Source organism: Sus scrofa, chromosome 3 (assembly GCF_000003025.6).
Source record: "Sus scrofa isolate TJ Tabasco breed Duroc chromosome 3, Sscrofa11.1, whole genome shotgun sequence".
NCBI classification, from domain to species: domain Eukaryota; kingdom Metazoa; phylum Chordata; class Mammalia; order Artiodactyla; family Suidae; genus Sus; species Sus scrofa.
The window spans coordinates 120093858-120108766 of NC_010445.4; the positions used below are offsets into that span (position 1 = coordinate 120093858).

General features: G+C 39.9%; 2 protein-coding genes across 3 annotated transcripts in view; one reads left to right on the forward strand and one right to left on the reverse strand.

The window, feature by feature from the left end:
* Nucleotides 1-3448, reverse strand: part of GEN1 (GEN1, Holliday junction 5' flap endonuclease) — a 29514-nt gene extending 26066 nt beyond the window's left edge. The window contains exon 1 of one of the 2 annotated variants that reach the window (XM_005655263.3): nucleotides 2967-3448. The gene's annotated coding sequence lies outside the window, so the exon portion shown is untranslated. The remainder of the gene's footprint in view (nucleotides 1-2966) is intronic. The other variant, XM_013987932.2, reaches the window with a different exon arrangement.
* SMC6 (structural maintenance of chromosomes 6) overlaps nucleotides 3504-14909 on the forward strand; it is a 73614-nt gene continuing 62208 nt past the window's right edge. The window contains exons 1-2 of the mRNA XM_003125342.4: nucleotides 3504-3719; nucleotides 11711-11853. Of these exons, the coding sequence (XP_003125390.1) occupies nucleotides 11716-11853 (138 nt within the window). The 5' untranslated portion in view covers nucleotides 3504-3719; nucleotides 11711-11715. The remainder of the gene's footprint in view (nucleotides 3720-11710; nucleotides 11854-14909) is intronic.

Below are 14909 nucleotides of genomic sequence, written 5' to 3' on the forward strand. Positions count from 1 at the left end.
ATGGTGCTATCTTATAGCCAGTTGTAAAATGCAAAAAATATTAATGTAAAATTACAAAGTGTCCTAAATGTAATACACTCTTTTTTTTTTTTTGTCTTTTTGCCATTTTTTGGGCTGCTCCCGCGGCATATGGAGGTTCCCAGGCTAGGGGTTGAATCGGAGCTATAGCCGCCGGCCTATGCCAGAGCCACAGCAACGCAGGATCCGAGCCGCATCTGCAAACTACACCACAGCTCATGGCAACGCCAGATCGTTAACCCACTGAGCAAGGGCAGGGATCGAACCCGCAACCTCCTGGTTCCTAGTCGGATTCGTTAACCACTGCGCCACAACGGGAACTCCAATACACTCTTTTAAAGTACGATTTTAGGATTCTCTTCAGCAGATCTGCAACCTAAGGTCTTTAAGTTCCTTTTGAAAATCACTTGTAAAAGTAGAATATTAAAAGAATACCTTCATAGTTTTGAAAGGGCAAAATTATATGAAATATCTACTTTATTAAAAAAAAAAACACCATATTTTAAGAAAGCAGTTAATTCAAAATGCTTATTTCCATGATCTATTGTTTTCCATTCCTATCATTTTCCCAGCCCTTCATCTGAAGTAACATTAAGTAGTGATGGTTAGATTACAAAAGCATTTAAAGTTCCAAAACAGGACAGAATGCAACAACTTTTAAGACATTCAAGTACAACTACACTCAAAGACAGAACAGACGGTTCTTGCATGGGGTCATGATCAATCTGATAAGGTTACTTGAAAACAGTAAACCATTAAGTAAAATATAAAAATACTGCAGGTAGAGAACTCACCCCAAACTGTATAATTTTATTTTGCATTTTATTTTAATAGGGGGAAATTTGAAATTTTTTGTGGTGTGGGATTTGGTGAGCCATTACCCATCTTTTATAATGTAATGATTTCATTGACATCAATCTGTTCATTCAATCAATGTATATTCCACACAAAAAGAAGAGTCCACTAATACATTCATAATTCTTAAGAAATAATGAGATGCAAGAATATGTATGTAAATCAGAAAAGTAAAAACAACCCAGAGTAAATAAATTTATAGCCTACTAGTGTCTTCAATTTATTTGCTTTAGGGAAAGAGCATTGGACTTGAGAAAGAAAACCTTGAATTTTGATCTTGGATATGCACTGACTAGCTATATGCCTTCGGGAAGACATTTAACCAATCTACAAAATGAAAGGTATTATACCAGAAAATTAGATCCTTTGAATATCATCACAGATTTTGACAGCTGAGTGTTAGAAGAAAATCACTCTTCCAGATATCACTGCTTGGTAGAAAGAACATGAATTTCTAGTATAAAGAAAAAGCTTAAGAATCCTCTTCAGGTTAAAACAAAACCAAATCCTTTGATGTAACCATATGGTGCCTGTAAATCAATTTATGCTCCTAAAACTTCCTTAAAAGCTAATAAGCTTTTATTGGTTAATTATAAAACTGAATGAGGTGAGAAAAGCACAGAACCTTGCTAATTCCACTAATGAATCAAAATTAAAGAACATAAAACGAGGTCAATGGTTTGATTTATGAAAAAATATATTTTTATTAACCGTTTTCTAGCTTTAAGCAAAAACATTAGAAAGAAAAATTTTAAACAATAAAACAGGAAATACTTTAAATTTCCCGATTCACATGTAGATGACTGTTATTTTCATATAAAGATTGGCAAATTGTATAAAGTTTATTTCAGTTCAGGATTGTATTATATAGGATTTATCACCTAATTTCACTAATTAATGCTGTTTCTATTATTGCTTTATTTCCACACGAATTTGCTTAAACTTTAAAGCATAAAGTAACCCAGACTTACTTGTTAATAAATACTTATTAAATGCCTACTATTGACCAGAACTCTTCTTGGTGCTGGAGATATAAATGAAAGATCTAGCCCTGCATTTAAGGACTTCTGTAGGGTGAGATTAGAGATAAAAAGGGAATTATAACGATGTGACAAGAACAGGCATAGAAGGCTAGAAAACTATAGGCGGATATAGATCTAAAGAAGGCATCTTACCTAGTCTAGGGCATCAAGGAAGTTTTCCTAAAAAAAGTGACATCTAAGTTGAAACCTCCCAACTGTGTTTCCCATCTTGTACCAGCAAGGACCACTTAGGCCAGATGCAGTGTTTTCATTTATTTTGACTATGTCATATGTGCAAGGGCTACAACGGAAACATGTATTTGATTATCTTTAGAAAAAATATTTTTTTCCAGAAATTGCATTACTGAAGACCAAAAGTTTGACATCAGTTGCTATGGGGGTGTTCTCGGGTAGCCGTAAATACCACTTGCTTCCATCCAGAAAGGAAGGTTTTTGAACTATAGAAAATAGTTTACTTAGCTAGGTCAGCATGCACGTAAAGAACCTAAAGACAAGCAGTAGGTTAATTTCACATTGAGAAGGCGCTGAAAGCTAAGCCAAGGAACTTAAACTTCTTTAGTTCCGATATTTATTGAGAGCTTTTAAAACGTAGGAACGCGCAAGGGAAAGAATGACTGTAAATAAACAACCACAATGCCTTAAGAAAAAGAACACCCCCAAGTGTGCCTAGGAGGATCAATGAAAGCTCGCCCAGATGGCCTTGAACCAGGCGTGGGAGTTTGCACTACGGTCCCCGGGGAAGGACATTCCGGACCCAGCGGCCTCGGCCCTGTCGGGGAGAGCGTGGAGCCGCGGTGGACACTTCCCACGCTTGGGGGGAGAACCAAAGGGGCGAGGTGTCTCCAGGCTCGGAAAGCAGAGCCAGATCCTGGCTGGGAGCTTCGGGGCCATTGTCCTAATGGACTCAAAAGAGAGCCGCCGACGGTGTCTTTGGAGGAGGGGCGGGAGCGACGGGGACGCGAACACAAAGCTCGCCCCCAACCCAGACTGTAAAGGAGCCAGTGAAAGGACCCGGGCGGCGCCGTTTCACCACGGTTCTGCGGGACTTACCCCGGACAACCCTTTCTCCTGGGTTTTGAAAGACGCCCTTCCGTCATTTGCCAGTTTGGCCTGAATCTTAATTATTGCTGCCTCCAAATTTCTAAACTTTCTCTTCTTAAAAATAAAAAGAAAGAAAGAAAAGGAAAAACTTGCTCTTTCCTTTCCCGAGCAAAGATTAACGTTTAGGGCTTAGCACCCAGACCCGGAAAGCTCCTGGAAGCACTTTGAATTCGGCGCCTTCTCCCACGCGGCCCCGCCTCTTCCAGGAAGTGACAGTCCTCTTTCCGCAAACGCTGCCGCACTCTCCGCTTTCCTGGCTCCCAGCCGTCTGCAGTACGCATGCGTGGAACTGTAGTTTGGGGGGGCTTCGAGCTTTCTCCCCCTCTCACCCAGGGAAATCGCCCGCCCTGCCCCCCCGCCGCGTCCCGCAGTTGCCGAGGACCGCGCGGCTACCAGCTTTCCTCATCCGCCCAGAGCCACTTCCGGTCCCCTCCTCTTACGCTCCAGTGGCGCGAAAACTCCGAACGGCGCACGCGCGGGCGGAGTCCCGGCGGGAGGGGGGGCGGGGCGCAGGCGCGGAGCGTCCCGCGGTGGGCGCCGGGGCGTCCGGGCTCCTGCCTTCTCCCTCCGCGGGCTCGCCGTACCCGCCGCGCCAACTGCGGTCGGCTGATGCCGAGACGCCCCTAGGGGGGCTTTAGCGTCCTGTTGCGCCGCGACATCCCCGCCGACCGGTTTCCTAGGGGAGACATCGACTTGTTTGAGGTAGGGTGAGGGCGCGCGCAGTCGTCCTCCCTTGCTCCGGATCCATTCCCAGTCACTGCCCTCTTCGCTGGCGTCCCCCAGCCCACCTGGTGGCGGCCGGGTCAGCGGTGCTGTGACGAGGTCCTCGGGGTCGCTGGCGCCCGGGCGGGCTGGCCCATGGGCCGGCAGGGGTCTTTGCCTTCTCTTCGCAGGCGACACGGGTCCCTTCTGCCGCGGGAAACTTGCCCGGGTCCGCTGGGCCCCTCCGTCGGGCGGCTCTAGTGGCGAGGCTTGCAAATCCCGGCTCGGGCTACGGGACCCGGCTCCCGGCCCCACATGGCCCTTTGCCTTTGACTTGCGTGTAGGGGGAAAGGAGTGAGGGTGGGTTGGAGAATTGGGCGCTTAACAATCTGATGATACCGTACAAGTAGCAACTTAAGTATGTTTAAGAGATGTGTAAATATCACTTCAATTTGATTTGTGGTTAAATTCCAGTTTCATGAAAACGGAGACTGCATTATCTAGAAAAATTGGGTTGTGGTGTTTGGAGGTTTGATGGCATTTATTTTCCCTTATTTTCTTGTAGAAATGAATTGGAAAAGAATCACTATTGGGAATCGAGAAACACAGTCAGCACTCAAGGGTGGAGAAAGGGCTGTAGGACTGATAGAGCTTGAGAGGATACTGTGATAATTCCTAGAAAAACAACTGTTTGGTGTTTAAACCCTGAAGACAGAATTTATGTGAGCGCTCACTACTCTGTATTTCACGAGTAGGAGATTAAAAGCGAATTTTTGAAAGACGGTCATTCTAGAATGTATGTTCAAAAGAAAAAAAATCCAAATTCCCTGACTTTTAGACGGCTGTTGTGTAGTCTTTTAAAATATTCAGTGTCCTGTGCATTGGCCTGCAGATCGTTCCATGAGTGCGTGGGTGGGGAGGGAGAGTCTTAGAACTTCTACTTAGGTTTACTTTGTCTCATTCTCTTACTGTGTGAAGTATGCAGAGTTATAATTTTCTGGGGGAATTTGTATTAAACAGTTTTTTTTTTTTTCTTGAACGGCTATCAGTGCAAAAAAGTTTGGAGATTACTAGAATATTGCTTTAAAATATGTTCTTGTGTTTATAAGATAGAACCAGTGTTGTGTGACCCTGGACTAGTTGGTACCACCTCTGCAAATTTCAGTTCCTATTCTGTAACTTGAGAAGCTAACATAGTACCTAACTCACAGCATTCTTAAATATCTTGGGGCAAGGGGCAGAGAGAGTAATAATTTTATCTCTGTATCTACCTATGGTTAGTGTGAAGTATTAGAATTGAGCCTGGCAAAAAGTCAGTACAAATGGCATATTAAAGTGGTTATGCCGAAAGACCAGTTTTAGTCCCAAAAGTTTATTTTACTGAATACATTTAACTGAGTTCCTGGATGTAGAATTTTGTATAAAACTTGACTAAATATTGACTATCATTTTTAGACCTAAGTTAGGAAAATTAATCATGGCTGTACTTGGCTTATTTTCAGGAATTAATATCTCAAAATTTTACCATAATAGTATGCGTTATATTTAAGGCATAATTAAATGTCACAAATACAACCCCCCCCCCAGATGACTGAGAGTCAAGAGTAGACACTTACCTTCATGTTAGTATTTTTGGTTCACTGGCTAATGAGATACATCTTTCTCACTCAACAACACACTTTCCCTGGTGACCAGATTCAAAATACTTTCTGTGGCTTTCTTAGCTCTACTCTCAAATCTACTGCAGGGTATGTTTTACTGCCTACTGGCCTATCTCAGTATCCTAGGAGCACTTCAAACCCAGTGTTTTCAAACAAAATGAATGTATTATTTATCCTTCCTTCTTACCAAATTTGCTCAGTCTGCTGATACTGGTGTTTAGGGTTAAGAGTGAAGGTTGTTTCTGAAAATTAAAGGCAATAAAATTTATAAAGCAAGCCCATCGTTTTAATTGGCTTGAAGAGTAACATTAGAGGGATACATCACATTAGAATTCTTTCTGTAGCCTTATACATTATCAAAGGATGGACAAGAGGATAAACAGATTAATAGTCAATTTCACTACCTATAAATAGTTGAACTATTGGTTAAACTTAGTTCATGGCAGAAGGAACCTGGACATGAAAGATCAGGTTTGACTTTGGGTTTTGACAACCTGGATTTGGATCTAGGCTCTGCTACGTAATAGCTACATAAGTCTGGGTATCTTTCACCTGAGGTTTAAACTTGACACTTAACATCCCGGTTTGTAAAGGAAGAACAATACTTAAAAGGATGTTGAAGATTGAAGGAAAGGTTTGTACCTTTTAATCCCATTCAGTTATTCTTCCCCCCCCCCCCCGCCCCAGCTATCCCTTTCTTCTCTGTGTCTGAGTCTGTTTTCATTTTGTTTTGTTTCTTTTGTTTTTTAGATTATACATGTAAGTGAGCTTATATGGGTTTTTGCCTTTCTCTGTCTGACTTATTTCATTTAAAACCCTCTAGATCTACCCATGTTGTTGCAAGTGGCAATATTTCATTTAAATGGCTGTATAATATTCCTCTGTGTGTGTAACATCTTCTCTTTCCATTTATCTGTTGATGGACACTTAGGTTGCTTCTGTATCTTGACTATTGTAAATAATGCTGCAGTGAACATTGGTGTTCACGCCACTGCTTTTGTTTAGCGCCCTTTAGAGATTGATCTCTTTTGCCCCTATTCTCACTCTGTTTCTTCTCTCTTCTATGTTGAGGCCACAGGAATTTTTAAAAACACAAATCTGAGTATTCAAATTTTATTATCTGAAGTGTGCTTAGTATTTCCCAGTTTTGCTCATCTGGAATTGTTTGATGTGTGGACTAATGAATTTTTTCAGTTTTATTATTTATTATTTATTGCATCTCATCATTTCATGGTGTAATCCAAGCAGTGTGTTTATTTAATTCAGTACACTAAAAATGAGCTTGTTTAATGCAGAATGAATTTTTCTGTGGTGATGGTAGGAGTGGAATTGGGGATGAGGTAAATAGTCCATGGCAGATTCAGAAGCTGCAGCAATTTGCCTTTTTTCAAACCACTGTTTTCTTTTGATAATCCCAAATCTGTTATGACTGTTCTCACTGTTAGCTCCTACTCTGATATTAATAGGAAGTGTGAATTACTAGTTACTCACAATAAAATTTAAAATTTAGAAATTTATAATTCTGTTAAAATGTTTTTGGGCTCTGTCAAATTACCTGGTACATACTTGCTGTAATGAAGCTTGGTGATTGATTTTTTTTTCGTGAACTTATTTTTTATTGATAATCTACATATTTGTTCCTGTTCCTGCTCTGATGTAGTTTGCGTTCTGTGAGGGAGAAATGATATGTTCCTTAATTTTTTTTATTGTAAATAAATACTAAAGACTGTGAAGAGATTTATGGATGATGTATTAAAAATCCCAAAGGAGCTTTTTTCCTATTTTTGTGTATTACAGAATATTTTAAAGTATTTTTCTTTGCATCTGTTTATATGTCTCTTTAGCCTGTTAGAAACATTTTTACTATTGTACCTGTATTTAAATCTCAGGGCATTCATGTATGTTTTTTAAAATCCATTGTCATTAAATTACAAAGTGATTCCTATTTTAAAAGGTAGGATCCTTCAGTGTCTGTTAGATGCAAGTTACCATGGCAACCTAACAGCAAACTGCAAATCCCAGGCTAAACACAGCAAATAAAAAAACATCGTCATCATGTACCATGGTATCTTCTGTGTAGTATAGAATCTTACATTCATTGTGAGAAGCTAATCACATTTACCTTCGTGCCCCTTCCTCCCTCCAATTTTACTAGAAAAAATTACCATTTTCCAATGGTAAAATACTAAAATCAATTAGCTGATGCCTGAATGTCTGCTAACTGCAAGATCATGATAATGCATTAATAAAAAACAGTGTCTCAAAGGGTATTTAATGTTGGAAAAACCAAAAAGTAATGCTTCACCTCTGCTCTTCTCTAAAGAATAAATCATTGTAGTCGAGAAATAGAGGTATAGGTTGGAGAGGAGGAAGTCTTGGGAAAATAATGGTCTGGTGGTTTTCTAGGAAATTTAAATTAGCAACAAACCAGAACTAATATACATTAATTCTTGCAAATTAAATAATTTGAGAGTTTTGTTTGATTTTCAAATTCCTACTTGTGAAAGAGACTCAAAATAAACATTAAATTATTTGTAAAAAAAAATGGTGACTATTATGTAATTGTGACTATAAGGCTAATACTGTCTCAAAAGGCATTTGTTTAGGTGAAATGTCCTTTGGATGTTAACTAATATACCCTTTAAATGATACTCGATTTTATCATGATAAATTAGGTTCCTCGTTGCCCTTGGATAGGATGGTGTCTGAGTTTTTAAATTTGTTTACAACAGTTCTTCTCAGACTTTGTTGTGCTTGTGAGTCACCCGAGACCTTGTTAGAATGAAGATTTAGATTCACTTGGTTTAAATTGAGGCCTAAGATTCTGGATATATAACAGGTTCCTAGGAGCTATAGATGCTGCTTGCTGATCCTTGGGCCACACTTTGAATATCAAGTCTACCATTAATTCTGTGGCTGGCTTCTTCTCTGCTGCCCTCACGTTATTACTTGCTAGCTATGCCTTGTCATTTTAGGGCACTGAGTCATGGACATGCTTCTAGTATCCCCTACAGTAGCAATTTGCCAAGTGTGGTCCAGGGATCCATTAGACTCTTTCAAAGGGTCTATAAGATCAAAATTGTTTTCATAATAGTAGTAAGATATTATTTGCTTTTTTCATTCTCATTCACTTGTGACTGTACAGTGGAGCTTTCTAGGGGTTACAGGACATGTGATGATGCCATTGCTCTGAAGACTGATTGAATGTGTACTTGTGTGTTGCTTGTTTTAAGTTTTTCAGTTTTAATTTATAATGTGGTAAATACTGATAGATATAAACAAAAGCTCTTTGAGGTCCTTAGTACTTCTTAAGACACCACAACCTTGAGAACTGCTTTGCTATGGATTCTTTAAGCCATGGACACAGAGACTCACATCTAGAACTTCACCAGAGCTCTTTGCACAGCTACAGTGACTGATGGGCTAGGGTGGGAGTTTCAGCTCCTCAGTGGCGTGGCCTCCTCACCTCTTGGGGTGGTGGTAAAGGCCTCCTCTGACACCATCCAAGGGGAAGTGCGAGTAAGTAACATCCTGTTACTCCCTGATGGGGGTGGACATCCAGGTTCTCTAAGTGATCTCCAACTGATGCCGTTGTCCTGGCTTCCTACATGGCCAGCACAACCTTGTTTGACACCAGCCTGTTGGGATGCTGAGATGCCTCCTTCTATCCCCAGTGATGTAGAGACCCAGGCTACCCACATGGCCTTTGCTGACATTGAGGAGAAAGAGGAAGGGTCACCAGTTTTTTCAGCGGTATTTGACTGGAGTAGGGTGGTGATTATCTTAAAGTTTTCTGTCTTATTAGGTTTCCTTTTTCCTGGGTTTGTTTTGTTTTGGTCTAGAGAGAACAAGCTTTCATTAGGCCTTTTTGTTTTTCTCCTGCACCTGTTGGTATTTTCCTCCTTTGCTGGCTTCTCCAAGTCTGGGATAGTTGAGGCGAAACAAAAACTGAGGGAACCAGCACTGTGTCATTCCTTGGGCTGTGAGGTTCCTAGTCAATCTGCCTCATTGTCTTTCGGAGTCATCTTTTGTTTGTTTTATAGTAAGTAATTTTCAAGGTTTGTAGTTTTATTCAGCAGGAGGAATGGGAAAAAAAAGTACATCTATTCCATCCTACTAGAAGTGGAAGTCTCTGGTTTCTTTTTTTCACTTGCTCTTTGGGATAAAGAATTAGAGACTGAACTCCAGCTTATCTCTTATATTTGGCTGAATAAAAATATATGAATAAACATGAAAATATTCTCATTAAAGAAAAACAGGATTTGATAAATGCAAATAACTACTTTGGGGAGAAAAAATTTAATTAAATAGAATTCGCATGAAAGGAGTCATGACTACAGATGAAGATTTATGTTTTGGAAAATAACAGTCTCCACTATCTAATAGCTTTAAGCTTAGTTCTTTCTCACTTAAAAAAATTTAAATGTCATGCCGTAGTAGTGGTTTCACAGCATTAAGAAGATGGGGAAACTACTCAGTTCATTTAATGAAGCATGTGTTAATATAATGAAACCTGACAAAGATAGTTCCCCAAAATAGTATAGATATTTGATATTTCTGCAAAATTGGTTCTGTCAATATAAGTTAGGAAAGCAGTGGGTAAAAATTAAACACTGTATGAATGTCTCTTTCTCCCTCACTCCTCTTCTCCCTCTCATTCCTGCTCCAGACCCACTGTTCACCTGTTCCCGTACATCTACTTCATGCTGTCACTGTAACACCACTTCTGCCAGCCCCCAGCCTCCCAACACATACACACACTCTTTTTTTTTTTTTTTTTTCGGCCGTACCCATGGTGTGCAGATGTTTCAGGGCCAGGGGTCGGACCCGAACCACAGCAGGGACTCAAGCCTCAGCAGTGACAGTGCTGGATCCTTAACCTGCTAGGTCACCAGGGAGCTCCCCCCGCCCCCACGCACACTTAAAACTGGCTTTCTTGCCCTGTGTGCGTGTAATCAAATGGAGCTACCCTCTCCTCAAGTGAGGACTGACTAGAATCTTTCAGTCCAAATTCCTAGAAGAGAAAATCTCACTTTTCCACTGCTGCCCAGGTACTGGTACAAACAGGGCTGCTGTGGTGTAGTACAGAGGCTCCTAAATGGGTTGAGGCTAGAACTATTTTTCATATGCTTGTATTTTAGAAATTTTTTATTACTTACCCCATAGGTTTTTCTTTCCAGTTATTCAGCAGTTATTACGTACTATCATTTTAGATCATTAAGTATATTTTAAAGAGAAAAATGAAAGCAACATTTGGAGTAGTCAGAGCATGTAATTCTAATCAAAGACCATCAGCTTTGACTTGAGGTGCAGCATTCATATATTTAGAAAATCTTGTATCATTTTAAATATGTTAATTTTCTAGGTATACATTTTATAGTATATTGGTAAAAAAAAAGAAATCAGCATGGGCTATTTAGGGAACAATTAAGGTACACTGCTGGTACTAAGCAACACTGCTTCAAATATGCTTTTTTGGGAAAATAATTAAAATTAGTTTTATATGATTCATTGTTGCTTTATAACTTGTAAAAATTGCATGATTGCTCTGGAATAATTTCAGAAGGCATTATGCCATCTCTATAGAAACTGTAATTTCACAAATAAAAACTTTTGCTTTTTATGAATTTAGGAGTTAAAAACACTTAGGTAGGTCCATATCAATAAAATATTGTCTGTGAATCACTCTGAAATAAAATTAGCTAGTGTAGCATAAGCAGATTTTTTTTTTTTTAACAACACAATTTTTTTTTTTTTTTTCTTTTGCTTCGTAGGGGTGCACCCGAGTCATATGGAAGTTCTCAGGCTAGGGATTGAATCCGAGCTGCAGTTGGCGGCTTACACCACAGCCACAGCAGCCACAAGTCTGCTGCCTACATCACAGCTTACAGCAACACTGGATTCCTGAGCCCCTGATCGAGACCAGGGATGAAACCCGCTTCCTTATGGATACTAGTCGGATTCATTTTCAATGTGCCACAATGGGAACTCCCTAACAAAACAAATTTATTATCTTATGCTTCTGTAGGTTAGAAGTCTGGCATGTCTGCCTGGGCTAAAATCAAGGTAGCAGTAGCAGTAAGACTGTGTTCCTTTCTGGAGGTCCTTGAGTAGCTGCTTCCCTTCCTTTCTAGCCTCTAGTGACTACTTGCACTCTTTGGCTTGTGGCCCCCTTCCTTCATGCAAACGATAGTTTTACCTTTTTTAAAGTGAATAGGCGTAGTACTGAAACTTACACTTTGCCTGATTTATTTTGTTAAGTTTAATGTACACAGAGCAATCATATAGATGCTATACTTGATTTACTTAATGGTCATTATATTTGTTTAGACCTCATGGCCAAAAGAAAGGAAGGAAATTTCTTTTCTCCTGAAAATGCCAAAAGACCAAGACAAGAAGAGTTGGATGATTTTGATAAAGATGGTGATGAAGATGAATGTACAGTTTCTTTTACTAATGGTACCTCTACTTTGGTGAGTACAAAATTACAAAAATAGGTCTTTTGATTGTCATGTTTCTTCTCTCTGGTTTCTGTGGCATACTCTTAATAATTCAATATCTGGAGCCAAGGCTCTGACTGCAGATGAAAAATAATGTGATTTTCAGAAAGCTGAGGTTAGGGGAAAAACTAATTTTGAAGCTTATGTTAATTATTAGATAATATTAGTAGTGAAAACAATGAAACAAAAAGCTGGTTCTTTGGAAAGAATAATACCTTTTTTTTTTTTTTTTTGTGGTCACACCTATGGCATGTGGAAGTTCCTGGCCAGGGATTGAACCTACACTGTGTCAGTGATCCAAGGTGCTGCAATAACAACACCAGATCCTTAAGCCACTGTGCCACGAGAGACTCCAAAAGAGCAATAAAATTGACCAACCTCTAGTAAGATTAACATGGGGGGAAAGAGTGTGGTCACAAATTACCAGTATCGGGAACGAAACAGTGGATGTGACCACAGATCTTGCAAGTATCAAAAGGATAATAAGGGAATACTTCTAACAACTCTGCACACGTGGATTTGACAACTTAGATGGAGCGGACCATTTCCTCAAAGCATAAACTGCCGCAGTTCATTCAACATGAAATTCATTCAATGTAAATATACAGAGTGGTTTTGAATCACTCCGTAACTATTAAGGAAATTTAATTCATCATTTAAAAACTTCTAAAAGAGATTACTTCAGTCTCAGTTGGTTTGACTGGAGAATTCTATCAAATGTCTGGGTTTGGATTTGGGTTTGGCAAAGAATTCTTAGACTTGGCACCAGACGTACAAACCAAAAAATGAGAAATTGATAAATTGGACCTCATCCATGTTAAAAACCTTTCTTCTACAAAGGTCCTTGCTATGAGAATGAAAAATCAAGCTGCAGATTAGAGGAAAATATTTGCAAACCACATATCTGACAGAGTACTAATATCTTGTTTGTATGAAGAACTCTTAAAATTCAACATTTAAAATAAATAATCTAATTTGAGAATGGTCAGAAGACATAAAGAGACTTATCACTGAATGGAGTTCCCATTGTGGCTCAGTGGTTAACGAATCCGACTAGGAACCATGAGGTTGCGGGTTCGATCCCTGGCCTTGCTCAGTGGGTTAAGGATCCAGCGTTGCCGTGAGCTGTGGTGTAGGCCGGCGGCTACAGCTCTGATTAGACCCCTAGCCTGGGAACCTCCATATGCTGTGGGAGCAGCCACAGAAAAGGCAAAAAGACAAAAAAAAAAAGAGACTTACCACCGAAGAGGAGGATATATAGATGGCAAATAAGCACATGACATGATGTTCAACATCATTGGTCATCAGAGAAATGCAAATTAACACCACAATGAGATGTCACTACACACCCATCAGAATAGCTAAAATTAGAACAAACAGGAGTTTCCGTTGTGGCTCAGTGGTTAACAAACCCAACCAGCATCCATGAGGATGCAGGTTCGATCCCTGGCCTTGCTCCGTGGGTTAAGGATCCTGCATTGCTGTGAGCTATGGTGTAGGTCACAGATTCGGCTTGGATCTGATGTTGCTGCGGCTGTGGTGTAGGCTGGCAGCTGCAGCTCTCATATGACACTTAACCTGGGAACTTCCGTGTGCTGTGAGTGCAGCCCTAAAAAGACAAAAGACCAAAAAAAAGTCAAACAAACAAACAATGACAACACCGTATGCTGCCAAGATGAAGAGGAACTGGATCATTCATATATTGGTGGTGGGAATGTAAAAATGATACAGTCATTCTGGGAAGTAGTGTGGCAGTTTCTGTAACTGCCTGTCATGTAACCCAGTATCTGTCCAGAAGATTTATCTTCACACAAAAATCTATACATTAATGTTCTTAGCAGTTTTATTTGTAATAGTCCAGCAGTTTAATTTGTAATAGTCAAAAACTGAAACAACCCAGGGGTCTGTGATTCAGTGAGTAAATGGTTAAACATACTGTACTCCAGCCATACCCTGAAATATTACTTAGCAGTGGAAAGCAGTAAACTGCTGATAGAGTCAGCAATGGACAGTTATGCTAAGTGAGAGAAAAAAAAAAGTCTCAAAAGATTACATTCTGTATGATTCCATTTACATAACATTCTTGAAAGGACAGTGTTTCAGAAATGGAGCACAGATTAGTGAGCCAGAGGTTAAGGAGAGGGTGAGTTGGCTATAAAGGGGCAACATAAGGGATATTTGTGATGATGGAAGTTTTCTGTATCTTCACTGTATCATTCTGAATGTTCTGGTTGTGATATTGTACTGTACTTTTCAAGATGTTGCTATGAGCAGAAAGTGGGTAAAGGATGCCCAGGATCTCTCTGTGTTATTTCTTAAAACTGCATCTGAGTCTTCAATTCAATGAAAATAAAATGTATCTTTAAAAAATCTTCAACCATGATTTCCAGTATTCTACTCATACAGGGATATAAGCTGGTGTCTAGTAAAAGAGAGCAATGAAATTTTTTTTTGCTTTTTAGGGCCACACCTGTGGCATATGGAAGTTCCTGGACTAGGGGTCGAATTGGAGCTGCAGCTGCAGCTGCTGACCTGAGCCATATCTTTAGCCTACACCCCAGCTCAGGACAACGCCAGATCCTTAACCCACTGAGGCCCGGGATCAAACCCGCTTCCTCATGGATACTGGTTGGATTCCTTACTGCTGAGCCACAATGGGAACTCTGCAAGGGATTTTTTAAATAAACTATTAAAAAAGCTGGAGACATTAAGTGTTTTTCAAAAAAACATGGGGAAGTTTGGTAGACTACGGTGCCAAACTCTTGGTTAAAACATTTATATACCTTCTGTAATTAATCATGACATATCAAATGTAAAATCCTGTTTGTAATATGGAAATTATATCCCCTCCTCTCAGGGGAGTACATTTAGCAATGTTTGGATATATTTGTGGTTGTCACGGTTGGGACAGGGGACGGGGGGTGGGTAGGGTGTGCTACTGGCATCCAGTGAGGAGAGGTTAGGGATGTGCTAGACACCCCAGGGTGCACAAGACAGTCCCTCTCTAACAGAAATGATCTGATTCAAAA